The following is a 16,607-nucleotide window of genomic DNA, read 5'->3' as shown; positions in this document are numbered from 1 at the left end:
TTCTACTGTAATATAAGAGCAAGAGATATTGAGGACCATAACTAAGACATTAGCAATAGGGATGGAGAGAAAGGATTAAATTCAAAAGATATGTGTCTAATTCGTGGCAATCTGATGAAACATGAGAACACAGTGGTTCACTGCAAGTTCCAAGAAGCAACAAAACACTAACAACACTGGGCAAAAGTAATGAGAAGGAAGGAATCAAAGGGAGGAAGGAAAAGATATTTTAGAAGTAGAATCAGTTCTGAAGGATGGAAAATAGGGGAGGGAAAGAGGGAGTCAAAAGAAAACTCCCAGACTATCTGATAGGTGACCTTATAACCAAACAAGACAGGCAATACGAACAGGAACATTAGCTGGGGAAAAGGTGAGGCAGATAATGAAGAGGCTCTGCCATGATGATTTAAAGTGTCAACTTTAAGGGGCATCTAAATGGAAAAGTCCAGAAAGCAGCTGGACATACAATGGACATACAAGTTTGGTCTTGGAAGGAGAGACCAGGGTCAGAAACAGAAATTTGGGAGTAATCAACACACAGATAGTATCTAAATAGTGGAAGTAGATGAGAAATGGTAGGAGGAAACATAAACTCATGTTAAAAATAGCACTGTTTGGAGAAAAACAATAGCCTTAGGCAAAACTTAACTGACAATATATATTAAGTCAAACAGTACAATATTTTGAACTAACTTTCCATATAGAGGGAAACCTTTAAGGTGGGAAAGGATAGCTGGAACCATGAGACTGTGACTGGTAAAAGCAAACAATGAACGACACTTGAAACAATAACATAAAAGTGCTACTGAACTAAAGCCATTTCATACTAGAAAAGCCAAAATTAAAATATCTAAGTTTTAAGAAAAAACTCACAATCTACAACATTAAAAAATAAGTTTAACAAAAGAACTTGCGTTACCTAACCTGTTTCTTGAAAAAGGCCAAACTAAAACCTAGTATTCTTTTTTATCTCCCAATGCCAATTTTTTTAATTAAAAAATAAAGATAACCTGATTACTAACAAATCTAGTTAGAAACAGAACGAGTCGAGTTTTTTTCTTTTTTTAAACTGTATAATTACTAACTGAAAAGGAAAGCACTTCTCTGTGCGTAATAAGTCAGCTTTTGTGAAGGCAATTTATTTTACAAATTCAAGTTGAAACAATATTCTGATGCCTCCCCCAACTTCAGTTTACAATGAAGAACTCAAAGTCAAATCCACATAAAGCAAAAAATCTTTTCATAATAGGAGTGAACATCCAATAATTTACTTGATCAACAGAACGCTATTTCTAAAAAGAGCTCTCCTTTAAACAGAAGATATAATACAAAGCAGGTTATCCTGTCTCAACATACACTTTTCTTCTTTGTCCATTTCTCCTTATATTTCCATTGTTCTTTCAAGTAATTTCACTGAGATATCTAAACCATCCCTTCAACATTACCATTTATTTCTACAGGCAAAGGTGGTTCAAAGAACTAGTGACTCATCTATCTACTATCAGTGTGGCTAAACCACAGTGCCCATTTGGGTTAATCACGCACAAGGTCAAACAGAGGTTGACAGTCCATGATCAAAGCAAGCTGGCTATTCTTTCTGTCATTTATATAGAACACACAAGACGTGTTTATCTTCACCAGCCTCTGAATGACCTCCTTTAGGTGGCATGGAAAAGATTCCACATTTCTATAAAGCACTAACCAAAGGAGTTTTCTTATTTGATACTCTCATTAAGAGCAAATTTTATTTTTTTGAAACTTTTGATCTTTTTCGTTTACTCAAGAACCCCTCAAGTTTAAGGCCATATTGTCTAAATCAAATTGGTTTAATGCATAAAACAAGGACAGGGCAACTGGCAAATGCTCAAGAGGAAAGAGTATGCATACAACAGGCTGCCACCACAAAACATGGGCCTCATTAGAGATTTTTTCAAAATTAGTAAAGGCAATAGCATTTAACATTTCAAAGTTCAAAAGGCAGCCAGAAAAGTCATTCTTAACTCCTTTTTTACTACTTAAAACTCCTACTGTCTTATCAATCTGAACATCAATAATACAAACACTGTAAAGTCTTAGTAATTAGATCAACTAGTAGAAAGTACTGAGCAGTACAGCCTACGGATTAACACATATGCATTTTCATGCCAGGTATGTAACTAGGACTAGATTAAGGAATTATTTAAAAGTAGAATGATTTACTGTCAGCATTACTGTATAAAATGAAAATTTCCAAATAATTTTAAGCCGTTATTCTCTGTGACCAAGGTTAAATAATACTCCCAATATATTTTATACTGTGAAGTTGCAAAACTAATACTTTTGACCACCACCACCAAGAGAAGAAAAAAAAAAGGCCCTGGCTGTCTTGTCACAAATTCACAATTCTGGGATCTTATGCATTGATTACATGAAAGATAGTAAATCTCTCAGTTTTCTTTCTTTTCTCCTGTTAAAACAAGAGGGTCCTACTGCCTGGTAGCTCAGGAGAAATAAAATGAGTTGATAATAGACAAACAACTATTAAATATCAAAAATACATATGGCACAGAGAACTACGTTCAATATCCTATGATAAACCATAATGGAAATTATATAAAGAAAGAATGTATATATATGTATAACTGAATCACTTTGCTGTACAGCATTAATTAACACAACATTGTAAATCAACTATACTTCAATAAAAAAAATTTCTACAGTCGAAAAAAAAGAATACATTGGGAGAGAGACAAAAGCAGATCATCAGAAATTAAGGCGAACACTCAGAAATAAGTGGCAAAGTGAAGCAATCATTATTTGTAGGGGGTTCAGGTTAGAAAAAAAGAGCCCCCAGCCCATCCTGAAAATGGGTGAATATGAGCATAAGGCATTAGGTGCAGCTGAACAAGGGGAGATGAAACACCCTATCAGGGCCTCCTTGAATTTAAATGTTGCCTCACTGTCATGGGGGAAAAATGCATGCTCATGAGGAGGCTGAAGGGAAAGGATGGAGCTGGAGGTTGAGAGAAGACAAATGTGTCGCATGACTGAAGGTGTAATAAAGTTTACGAACTATTTTTCTTTGTTTTGCTTTGTTAGGAGACAGTGGTGAAAGGGGGGGAACATTTAAATAAAGCAAAATGCTTGACAAGAGCAGGTAATCTTTCACCGAAAGTCTTTAAGTGTATAAATGTCACTTGAATTTGACATTTTCTCAATGTTAATTGTTACTGTGCCTTCTACAGGATTATATTTATTCTGGAAGCAAATCCAACGTTAGCTTAGGTGGTATGTTAACAAGAACTAGCTGCAATTAGCAAAAGCTTTCAAAGCCATTTAAAAAAATACTTAATCACCTATAATACTGTTTTTAAATTTTCTTTCAAGCAAGCAGAATAGTGCATTAAAGGAACCTGTGCTCTCTACCACTAGTGTTGTAGTGTTAAAATGACAAACATCTTAAGTGATTACCTCACTTAATCTTTCAAACACCGTATCATTACCTTGAACTGAATTCACAAGAGTTTATGTAAGAAAACCCATTGACACAAGTTATATTTGAGTTTTTAAATAAACTTTTAGAAACAGTCTAGAAGTGTATCGGTTAATCACATTTTAAAATTGATAATCACACAAACTGAATTCTCTGGGGTTTGTACTTAGAGGCTATCAGTAGCACTAAAGTATCTTTGTATCTTATGCCTCTCCTATAGGAGAAAAAGTAGATAATCAGGGAACATGATAGACTTTCCATAAAAGGCATTCTTTGAAAATAAGCAGCACCTGGTAAACATCCTGCTCTGCTCTTGGTTTAATTCTCCCTTCTTCTGGTCCTAACCATGACCCTAACTCCCCTGTTCCATCTCACATCACCACCACCCTCCTAAGCCTCCCACCATCGTTCAGGTAACAACTCTTCTCTGCTCCTTCCATGATTTCTAAGTTGAGGAAACCATCATATTCAACTATCGCTTCTATGGAAACAATGCAAAATCTGTACCTCTAGTGGTGCCTCTTTGATATCTGCCTCAATTCTGTAACTGCTTATCTGACTTCTTTACCTGGTATTAAATTTAACATCGCACAGGCTCTAGTGAGACTACCTAGGTTAACATCCAACCTCCACCACTTATGAACTCAACAGCTTTAGAGAACTTCATCTGCAAAACAGATGCTTCTTCATCTGTAAAACAGAAATAAAATTGGAACCTACAACTCGTTGGTAGACTGCAAGAATTAAACTAGATAATATCTAATTGATGTAAAGCACTTTCAACAGTGCCTGCCACATAGAAGACACTTGATAAAAATCAAATATTATCCATTACTTTATTATAACATTTAGCTGTAACTTTAAATACAGCACATTCAAAAACAAAAACATGTCTTCCTTCAAACTGGAGAACAAAAAGGCACTAGCGGTATCAAACATCTAGACTTATTATAAATCTATACTAATTATGACTATGTCAGGTAAGCAGTAGTAGAATAAGCACCAAAATAAAGAAACAGATCAGTGGAACCAAATAGAGAGCCCACAGACAGACCCAACCATCTATGGACACTCAGCCTATGACAGAGTGGATAATATATAGATAAAAGGAGAAAAAATAAATGATACTGGAAAAAGTCAGGGTCTACACAGAAAATAAATAAATAAAATGGGATCCTCTTCCTGGTATCATACCAAAAAAACTCAACTCCAGATGAATTATAAACCTGAATGTAAGAAGTAAAAACCATGGAATTTTTAGAAGAAAATACATAGAATATCTTAACTTCAGAGTAAGGAAAGACTTCTTAAACAGTAAGAGCACGGACCCAAAGGCAAAGGTTGACAAATTTTAAGCCAGAATTTCTCTTCATCCTAAGATACCATAAAAGAAAGTGAAAGATAAGCCACAATTGATACAACATATGTAATATGTAAGGATTAGTATACAGAATACATTTAATGTATTCCCACAAATAATAAAAAAATAACAGGGAAATATATTTAAAGAGCCACTTCACAGAAAAGGAAAATCTAAATGGCAAATAAACATATAAAAGGATGCTCAACATCACTAGTAATCACAGAAACACAAATTAAGACCACATTGAGATACCATCTCCACCACCAGATGGGCAAAAATTTACAACCCTGACCATATCAAGTACTGGCAAAGAGTGGAGAACAACCACACCCATCCATGACTGGTGGGAGTGAGCGCCAGTACATCCGTTGGGGGAAAAGTTCATCATTACCTAAAACTTTGAATATGCACACACCTGTGACCCAATAATTCCTAGGTACATATCCTAAAATAACTCTTGCACATCCGCACCAGAAAACATGTTCAAAATATTCAGAGCAGCAGTGCTCATGAAAGCAAAACACAGGGAAAACTCAAAACTCTTTCAATAATAAAATGGATAAATTGTGACAAATTCATTCAGTAAAATACTATGAATGGCCAGTTATTTTACATCCATCAACATGGATAAATCTAAAAGCAAAATGTTAAGGAAAAGAAGCAAATCTCAGAACACAAACAGTGTAAGTCCAATAAATATAAAAGAGGGCAAAACTAAACAACACATTGTTTAGAGATATATTTAATAGATGATAAATTTACTAATAAAAGGAAGGGAATGACCCACAAAAGTCAGGATAAAGGTTACATCTCAGGGATATGACTGAAAGAGGGACAACGGGGCAGTTTCTAAGGTCTCAGCAATGCTTTATTTCTTATGCTGGGTGGTAGATATTAGGTGTTAAGTTTGTTAACCTTATTTAAACTGTACATGTTTCATAAACTCATTTATGTATGATATATTTCACAATAAAACCAATGGGGTGGGGCTTGAGTTTGAGAGTGAAGTCAGGAAATGAAAATTCTTAACAAGTCTCTCGGGGGACTTCCCTGGAGGTCCCACAGTTAAGATTCCTCGCTTCCACTGCAGGGGGTTTGATCCCTGGTCCAGGAACTAAGATCTCACGTGCTGCGCAGCACAGCCAAAAATTTTAAGTCTCTCGGGGAAGGCAAGAAGAAAAATAGGACCAGAGCTAAAAGGGGTGTATGGGGCTGAGTAGGTCTGAGCTTGTTTAAATACCAATGAAAACGCACCAATGGGGTTGGAGAGATAAAATAGAGGTGAATGAGGAAATAATTTATAGAATGAAGGTTGTAAGAAGTGGGTAGAGTGGGTGGAGTATGATTCAGAGATGTGAAAAAAAGATACTTCTTTCACTGTAACTTGAGGAACAATTCAAGAACCACGGATTACATGCCCGCTCCCCCAATAAACTGTACTTCTCTTGATGGCCAGGCATTATTAGAACAGTGCTAATGGACAGGGAAGAGAAAAGAGGTAAGGACTGCTCTGGATAGTTTCAAAATGTAGAGACTGGATTCCCTGAGAAAAGTATGTTGTTAATACTTGACAGATATTCAAATCACCTATTAGCTAACTTCACAAATACTCAAATACCTATTAGAAAAGTCTACCTTAAAGTTTTATTCCTTACCAGATAAATTCAAAACAGTATAATGCCCAAAGTCCAACTCATACTTTTGTTGATAACATACTGAGTATTTGTAATGTTAGGAATCTTTTAAAAGCTAACTTCCTGAAAATTAATTCTTACATCACTTATAAAAAGATAAGAAAAAAAATCAACATCCACTTACTTAATTGAGTTTCTAAAGTGGTCTTCAGCCGGATTTTTTACAGTACAACTATTCAGGAGCCATAAGTCTGCCTCTGATGCATTTTCTATTAAAAAGATAAATATGAAAAAGAAAAGTAAGTATCACATTTAATCAGCCAAAAGTATCCAAGTGCTTACTCAGATGGCACTGGGACCACAGGGGGAGAGGAGAGAGAGCTAGTGGGTAGAGTCAAGTAAACAGGCAATTACAACATAGTAGATAACTGCTTCAGCATGGAAACATTGGTGAGAAATAAATATTAAAATATATAACCTGTGCTATTATCTTCTCATTTAAAATATAAAGAGGATAAGCATTTTCTTCAAACATTTTGAATACTTGCGAGTATTTAATACTAACAAAAACTAAAGTGAAACTGGCCTAATCTTACCTCTGAATATGAAATTAATTGCCCCTTTTTAGGCTGTGTGTTAATATTTTTCAAGCACATGTATTATACACTGAATATTCTTCAGCTTGAGATGTTACTAAAAATATTGTCTTCTTTGAAAAAGTTAATGATTTACATCAAAGTGAGTCTTTTATTCCTCACTAATTTGATTAGATACTGTTATACACTGTAACAAACTCACTAGCAACACAACAAATTACCCAAACCAAACCCGTCACGTTTATTGAAATGAATATGTACGTATGTATGTATGTATGGCTGCACTGGGTCTTCATTGCTATGCGCAGGCTTTCTCCAGTTGGGGTGAGCGGGGGCTACTCTTCGTTGCGGTGTGTGGGCTTCTCATTGTGGTGGCTTCTCTTGTTGCAGAGCACAGGTTCTAGGAGCGAGGGCTTCAGTAGTTGTGGTAAGCAGGCTGCGGTAGTTGTGGCTCGTGGGCTGTAGAGCGCAGACTCAGTAGTTGTGGTGCACGGGCTTAGGTTCTCCGCGGCATGTGGGATCTTCCCAGACCAGGGCTCGAACCCATGTCCCCTTCATTAGTAGGCGGATTCTTAACCACTGCACCACCAGGGAAGTCCCTCGAAATGAATTTATAAATGCCTGAAGTGCTTGATGCTATTCCAACAGCCTTGCTGCCTAAAAGGACTTATACATTAAAATAGGATTACCACAATGAAAGGAAAACCAAAGTTGAAAACTGCAGCACCTTCAATGTTATTTCAACAAGAACAGAAGCAGAGGTCAAAAGACATGAAGAACTAAGGACATATGGATGTCTGTGTGTACATTCTCTACCTGGGAATGGAGCTTCCAGTGAGAGCATTACATGCGGGGGATGGTGAGCACATCCAAGCTTCTGGTAACTTGGTAAAACTTTTTCCCCAAACATTTTGTTATAAAAATGGTAAATTTTTTACAAAGAGATAAGATCCACAAATTCTTGAAAAGGAAAGCTCCTCATTACTATACATCAGCTGAATACTAGGATCCCTCCTAGCTTGTCTCCCTCCTTCCATTCATACTCCCCATCCCCACCCAGTCGTCTATTTTCCCACCCAGCAGCCAGAGTGGCCTTTCGTAAAACAGCAATCTGATGACGCCACTTGCCTGCTCAAACTTGGTAATGACGAGTATTCACCGACCTCTTCTAGTTCCCTCCAAGTTAGTCCCCACAATGCCACCGAAAAGATAATCCTCTAGTAGCAATCTGACCATAGTACCTTTTCAACCTTACAGTGATTTACAATTGGTATTCAAGACCTATCCAGATCTCCACCTCCTCAACTGCAATATTCATTTCTCCCTATATTCATCTGTCCTTCCAGGCACACCAAACCAAATTCCTCAAGCTTGCACTATTCCATCTGCCTAGAACACCTTTATTTTCTTCACAGAATGACAGCTCATACCCCTTTCACCTGCCTATCCACCTGGCTAACTCCTTTTCATCCTTCAGTTTCAGCTCGATGTTTGTGAGATACCCCCTCTCTGCACTCCCACAGTAGACTGTCTAGACTATTCTTGCACTTTACAATTCTGTATTAAAATAATTCATTTTTCCAGCCTGTCTTTATTACTATTCAAGAGATATTGAAGACATTTTTTTCTGCCGCTCTCTGAATGTCCAAGACCTAACACAGATTGTTCTACTTACGAGCATAAATCAGTCAACTATCAAAACACAATGAGGATTTACTATGTGTCAGGCTCTGTTCTAAGTACTAGGGATATAAGAGTGAAACCAGTTTCCACCCTCAAGGAGTTTACAGCCTTAAAGAGGAAGTCTGACCAAAACAAAAGACAGAAGTAAGCAAGATAATTTCAGGTACCAGTCAATGATATTAAGATGATTAAAGAGAGTACTGAACAGAGAATAATTGTGGGGTTGCTGGTCAAAATAAGTCTCCCTTGGGGGCTTCCCTGGTGGCGCGGTAGTTGAGAATCTGCCTGCTAATGCAGGGGACATGGGTTTGAGCCCTGGTCTGGGAAGATCCCACATGCCGCGGAGCAACTAGGCCCGTGAGCCACAACTACTGAGCCTGCACGTCTGGAGCCTGTGCTCCGCAACAAGAGAGGTCACGATAGTGAGAGGCCCCTGCTTGCCACAACTAGAGAAAGCCCTCGCACAGAAAAGAAGACCCAACACAGCCAAAAATAAATAAATTAATTTTTTTTAAAAAAGTAACAAATGTTCAAGTACAATTGGTGTCAAAAAAAAAAAGTCTCCCTTGGAAGCTTAAATCTGAGTTGAGACTTAAACAATGGGAAGGAATCTGCCACGCAAAGATCAGAAGAAAGAGCATTCCAATGAGAAAATAGCACAAGTGCAGAGGCCATGAAACAGGCCCAAGCTTGCCATGTTCCAGTAACAGAGAGAAGACCAGTGTGATCGGACCCAGGGAGAGAAAGGTCTGAGAGGTGGGCAGGAACCAGATAATATTGGCAAGTTAAGAAAATTACATTTATTCTAAGAGTAATGAGAAGTCACCACTGGGTTTCAAACATGAACTAATTCCTACTTCAGAAATCCCATTATGGAAACACTGTGAATAAAAGTCTGTAGATGGGGTAAAAGCAAAAGAAGTGGGGAAAAAAGTGAAGGCAAGAAAATCAGCTGGAAGCTGAGACACTGGTCTAAGGGTAAGAGAAAGACCACGGAAACCTGGACTGGGATTATAGCAATGGCAAGAATGAGAAGTGAATGGAGGCGTGTTTTGGAGGTAGAATTAAAAGAATTCACTGTTAGATCAGGTATAAGTCGTGCAAGAAGGCATCGTGTAGGATCGCTAAACACGTGGAAAAGATTCTGGCCTGAGCACCTGTTACTGAGGTGCCATTTACTGAGATGAGGGAGGTCTGGAAAGGCACGGATTTGGGGAACAGAGAATCGATAGTTCTGTTGTGGCCATGTTTTGTTTGAAATCCCTATTAAATGTCCAACTAGAAATACTGATCAGCCATTTGTATATATGAAACCAAAGCTCACAGGAGTCCTCCAGGCTGGAGCCACAAATGGGGGAATCTAAACCCTAAAAAGATACCTGAATTTAGAGGAATGGATGTGCTCATCTAAGGAGAGAATGTAGGGTGGGGGGGGAAAGGAGAGAGAAAAAGCAGAAGACAGAACATCGGGTTGTTCAAAGGTCTGATGGAGTTGAGATGAGAAAAGGACATGGAAAAGGAACAGCCAATAAGATAAGGGGATAAAAACTAGGGAGCATGGTGTCACAGAAATCCAGAGAAGGAAGTACTTTAAAAAGAAATAATCAATTGTGTTAAATGCTAAGAGTTCAAGAAAGATATCTGTATAAATACTAGTTTTGTTACCAAAAAAAATAAGATGGTCCTCCACCCTTTTTCATTTTGCTTTCTCAATTTTGAGTATTTGCTTGCTCTGTGCCAACTTACAATCACCCAGCAAAGGCCCTTTTTTAAGGTTTTTAAATAACACAGAAAACAAACTCACTACCAAAGGGGAGTGAAGAGGAAAATCGTATATGGCTATTTGCCAGTAAGTAATGTGATCCCACATGTTCTGCCCCCTATGAACACATTTCCTGGGTTTTAAGATGCCATCAACTATAAGAAACACAACCAAATTTGTAGCAGCTCTTCAAGAGAGGTGGAACATTATTCTCTGTTCTTTTAAGATACATCCCAACTTCAAACATTAATATAGGAGGCAGAGTGGGGGTGAGATGCATCTGAAACAGAAGAAATAAGCTAGTATTTGGCGTGTCTACCTTAGAGCAGCAGCATCTAGAACAATCAGGAAATACCAGAAGATGTGCAGTTTCTAGAACCTCATCACCCCAAATAAAATAACTGTTCAAACATCCTACTGCTAGTAGGTAATTAGGTTACTGGGTTAACTATCTGCTAAGAGAAGGTTAACAGCTTATGTTCTTGCCTTAATCAGAGCATCCATGTCAGGTTCTCCAGTGTCTGGGACAGGGAAACAGAATTAGAGAGGAGAACACAGAGGACAGGACTAGGGAAACGGGCAAGAAAGGACCACGGAAGGGAAAGGCAGTAAGAAGGCACCAAGACTGGAGGCACAGACTTCGAGAAGACCCAGGAAACAATTCTACCTACCGTGAGACCTGTCCTCCAACACTTGTCCTTGTTAACCCGGAACATGCAGCTGAAAATCACCTGCACATAAGGCAAATATTGCCAATGCCAGAGCTGCGAAACCAGTACTGGGGTAAAAAGCTACACACTTGAGGCTAGCCAGATGGAATCTAGACCTCAAGATTTGACTACTTACAGTCTTTCATTATTTCAAATGGCGCTGCAATGAATAGCACTGTACATATATCATTTTGTATTTTTCCCGGATTACCTGTGGAATCAAGTCCAAAAAGGTGTGACTGTTGGGTCAAAGGATAAATTCCCCTCCATAAAGGGCGCATGGCTTCACATTCCCATGAGCAATGCATGAGACTGCCCATCTACCCACAGCATCACCCATGGAGTGTGCTATCAAACCTCTGTACTTCTGGCAATGCGGTGAGAAACAGGAAGCCCGTGGGATTTGAACTGTGCATTTCTCTTATTAAGAATGAGTTGAGCATTTTTTCACATGTTTAAGGGCCTTTGCAGAGTTGGGGGTTTTTTCCCCCCGTTTTCCATCTGTTCAGATCTTTAGCCCATTTTTCTATCAGGATAGTCATTTTAATCTCTAGTTTTAATTTACAAATATACACAAATATACACACACACACAAAGAGGATGTTAATCTTTTGTTTATGATAGAAGTTACAATATTTTGTCCCGGCTTGTTATTTTACTTTTTTATAGTTTCTTCATGGTTTTTTATATTCAGGATATCAAATTTATCAAACTTTTCTCTTTTTTAAATTTTACTGAAGTATAGTTGATTTACAACGTTCTGTTAATTTCTGCTGTATAGCAAAGTGACTCAGTTATACATATATATATATATTCTTTTTCATATTCTTTTCCCTTATGGTTTATCACAGGATATTGAATATAATTCCCTGTGCTATACAGTAGGACCCTGTTGTTTATCCATCCTATATATAATAGTTTGTATCTGCTAATCTATCAAACTTTTCTCTTACTGCTTCCAGATTTTCAGTCATAATTAGAAAGTTTCCTCTACTCCCAGATTATTAAGGAATTCACCCATGTTTTATTTTAATACACATAGGGTTTTACATTTAGATGTTTGCTCTATTAGAACTTTACCCCGATGTACATTGGTCTCACTGAATTTTTTTTAATGCGAAATGAAATAAGATCCTTTGTGCTCATACCAAATTGGAAAATATTAGAAAGTATGGTACTACCTAGTGCTAGCAAAGGAATGGGGAAGCTGGCAAGCTCTACTCTGTTGATGAAGTCTATTCTGACAAAACTCTTTGGAATGCAACATGGGAATAGCTGTCAAAAATTTAAATGTGCATGAGAATTTCTCCTACACATGCTTGTAGGATACTTGCACTACACACACATATTTATATACAAACACACAGATATACATATATATGTACACACATATAAATTTTAAAATTCACATGGAAGATTACTGACAAGGCAAAAAACTTGGAAAGCCTACATATCCATTACAAGGAGACTGGTTAAATAAATTATGAGACTGCATCTAAAATGCCATTCAGCTGTTAAAAAAGCAAGATAAATCTGTAAGTACTAATTTATAATAATCTTTGTTATTATCATCAGATGAAAGCAAGGTGAAGAGTAGGTCTTGAATTTCACTTGTGTTTTAAAATGGAAAAAGAGGAAATCCTGTTCTAAGTAAAAAAACAAAAATTCTCAAAGCATAAATATGAAACTGTTTGAGGTGTTTGCCCTTGGAAATAAGACGAAGGTTCAGCTGGTCTCCAATACTGTCTTAATATGCACTTTTATAGTCTCTTTTTTTTGTTTAAACTTGCATGGATATTACTTTTATAATTTTATAAAGTTTAACCCTGAGAAGGGGCACATTAATATTTAATTTACCTCTGTCTTCATTGTTTGAATTTCTAACAGCATTTAAACTAAACTAAAAAAAACTAATCAAGCCTTTAAAAAAATTGTTTTAATTTCCTTTTTCATAGGGCTCAGAATCGATAGTGTTCTTTCATTTTAAGGTAAGAACATAAACTATTTTCCTGCTGTGATCCATCATGAAAACAGTGACCTGATATACATTTTCTGGGACTTTTCTCCCCACTGCTAAAAGCTTTTGCACTCACTGAACCAAGAAAATGATGGTCATTGACACACCACCCACTTTGAGCGTGAGGATGGAGAAACAAACTATTATTTGTTTTAATCGAAACGCATTTACTTTCCAAACTATTTCTTTATGTATACAAGATAAATTACTTCTAAATCCAAAGTAATAAAAATCTGATTGGCAATAATGACAATAGCTAACATTATTGAGTACATATTATGTACCCAGCAATGAGCCAAGCACCTCATACTCCTTTTTTTTCCCCCATTTAATCCTCCCAATTTGAGGTGGGTTCAACTTTTACTCCAGTTTTACAGAGGGGGAATCTAAGGCTTAGAAAGGATAAGTAACTTGCCTAAAATCACACAGTAAGAGAGGGGCCAGGATTAGAAATCCAGACAAACTGACTTCAGAGACTGTAAATTTAAGGAAATTACAATGCCTCATTAGGGGCTCTTTGCTTCTTGATCAAAAATAATATAGACAATACCTAAAAACAAAGTAAAAAATGTATTACATGACCTTGAGGTTGCCTCATGATACTACTTCTAATAAGACAAATAACTAGGCTTCAAATGGAGCTGTTTGGCTATTTCCAAAATTTCCAAGATGCTGAACATGTCAGCTCTTGGCCATCCGTTATCAGTGGGAAACAGGCAAGTAAAGAAAGAATTAATACTGAGTGCATATAAAATGGATAACTGGGCTTCCCTGGTGGCGCAGCGGTTGGGGGTCCGCCTGCCAATGCAGGGGACGCGGGTTCGTGCCCCGGTCCGGGAAGATCCCACAATGCCGTGGAGCAGCTGGGCCCGTGAGCCACGGCCGCTGAGCCTGCATGTCCGCAGCCTGTGCTCCGCGACAGCAGAGGCCACAACAGTGAGAGGCTTGCGTACCGCAAAAAAAAAAAAAAAAAAGGATGACTAATAAGAACCTGCTATAAAAAAAAAATAAAAAAAAAAAATTCAAACAAAAAAAAAAATACCAAGTGCAGGAGCATTACTGCAGAGCACAGGCCGACTTTCAAAGCAACCAATCTTCCCTTCCCCCTGCAGCCTTCTGCATAATGGTGGCATTACAGAAGAGATGGGCATGGTTCATATCAACAGTACCCACAATAAACCATTTACCTTACACAACTGTTCCATCTGAAAGTCAACTAGAGGCGCAGCCTCAAACAGTAAGAGGAGCCTTACAACTACTTAAATCCATAGATTTAAGTAAGGCAGCTAGGCAAGCTGATACAAATAAAAATTCATTAAGAACAAAACGAAGAGGGAGAAAAGTCTTATTATTTTGGACCCAACAGCATTTGGGGGGAATTTTTTACCACAGAACTCTGGAAGGCAAGGCAAGTCCAAACAGTTTAAATGTCCATTATGTTTAATCACAGCTGGGAGTTTATTTATGTAATACAGATCACTGGATGCCTACTAAAAACTCAGAGAATAGAGCATGCTATAATACAAAAATTTTAAAGCACCTTTAAGGAGCATACTGAAAAAATCTTAAAACCAATAAAAGGCAAAACAAAAATTCTAGTCAACAGATTCATATTTTCCTTCCACATTTCATTTATTGTTCTTCATAGGGACTGTGTAAATGCACAGCATGGAGTAACCATGCTTTCAAAATCCATTTTATAAAAGCAAAGTGATCCACGACAAAGAATGCTCCCTTTAACCAGCTAGGCTTGGAGGAGTGGGAGGCTGGGGAGAAGACAGGGAGAAAAAGAAGGTGTAGGAAAGATGAAGAGGAGAAATGAAAGAGAGAGACAGACTGACAGAGCATCTCTAGCTCCCACGCTGAAATACGTAGAGCAAGAACGGCCCCTCCTCCACTGTGCAGTGTTGGTGACTGTTCGGCATGTTTCTGAGTGAAGTGGAACATAGCAGCTCCTGGGGAAAGCACTTAGGCTTGGAGATGACACGCATAATGAGTTTGTTCTTTTAAAACAGTCATGCTGAGCGCTTCACAGAAATAAGATGAGGAAACCAAGGGTCAGCTTGAACTCTGTTTACTGTATGAAGGGAAAAGAACATTTTTTTCTCCTAAATGAGAAATAATAGCTGGCAAAATTCTACCAGTAACTACTGAAGATTAATTATATAGCAAAACTGACCTGGTCATAATCAAAATCAGAGCGCTAGACAGACAGACCATTTACTTATTACTATGTAGAACAGAACACTGCTAATATTCCCCCATTCTCTTTCCAGATCCAATTGCTCTGCTGATCCCTATACATAATTACTTCAGAAGTAACTGTGTCTAAAGAATCCCTAAAAGGATATCTATTTCTAGGTGTTACATAGGTTTGTAAACTAAGAAGCAATAAATACACCAAATGGACTTTAGAGGGGACTGTGTGATCTGGTCCCCACCCCTCTATCCAAAGCCCACCTTGTATGCTACTATGTTCCTGCCACACTGAGCCTTTAGGCCCTCAGGCCTAATAAGTAAAATTCAAATGTTGAGATGACCAAAATCTAATTGGAAAAAAGTGGGCAAAGTCTATGAACAGTTTACGAAGGAAGAAACACATATGGCTCTTGAACACACAAAAAGATGTTGAACCCCATTCTTAATCAATGAAAACTAAAACTGCACCCCCCAAAAAAACCGTACCATTTTTCTTCACTTCCTATATTGTCAAAATCCCAAAAGTTTGATAACACACTGAACTGATGTAACCATGAGGAAACAGGCACTCTCATGCATTGCTGGTGGGAATACAAACTAGGCCACCACCTATGGAGGCAATTTGACATGATCTCCCAAAATGGCAAATGCATATCCTCTGACCAAGCAGTTCCAAGAATTTAGCTATGACAAACGTACTTGCACAGGTGCAAAGTCATTAACTGCAGCTTTATTTCTAACAGCAAAAGGTGACTGACTAAAGACATCTCAGTTTATTCAGAATTGAGACTCCTATGGGGGGAGAGATAAATTAGGAATTTGGGATTAACATATATACACTACTACATATAAAATAGATAATCAATAAGGACCTACTGTATAGCACAGGGAATTCTACTCAATAATGTGTAATAACCTATATGGGAAAGGAATCTGAAAAAGAATGGATAAATGTATATGTATAACTGAATCACTTTGCCATACACCTGAAACTAACACAACATTGTAAATCAACTATACTCTAATATAAAATAAAAATTAAATTAAAAGAAAAAAGAATTGGGCTTCCCTGGTAGCACAGTGGTTGAGGGTCTGCCTGCTGATGCAGGGGACACAGGTTCGTGCCCCAGTCCGGGAAGATCCCACATGCCGTGGAGCGGCTGGGCCCACA

At 37.8% G+C, this 16,607-nt stretch overlaps 1 protein-coding gene across 6 annotated transcripts in view; it reads right to left on the bottom strand.

The window, feature by feature from the left end:
- Positions 1–16,607, bottom strand: part of CDKAL1 (CDKAL1 threonylcarbamoyladenosine tRNA methylthiotransferase) — a 665,364-nt gene that overhangs the window by 557,243 nt on the left and 91,514 nt on the right. For all 6 annotated transcript variants that reach the window (XM_027128491.1, XM_027128492.1, XM_027128496.1 and 3 more), the window contains one exon: positions 6,654–6,738. In XM_027128491.1, the coding sequence (XP_026984292.1) occupies positions 6,654–6,738 (85 nt within the window). The remainder of the gene's footprint in view (positions 1–6,653; positions 6,739–16,607) is intronic.

Source organism: Aethalodelphis obliquidens, unplaced genomic scaffold (assembly GCF_003676395.1).
Source record: "Aethalodelphis obliquidens isolate GAN/ISIS:26980383/991018 unplaced genomic scaffold, ASM367639v1 scaffold34, whole genome shotgun sequence".
Taxonomy (NCBI): Eukaryota; Metazoa; Chordata; class Mammalia; order Artiodactyla; family Delphinidae; genus Aethalodelphis; species Aethalodelphis obliquidens.
Note: the sequence above shows the minus strand (reverse complement) of the source record. Positions and strands in the feature narration are given on the sequence as shown.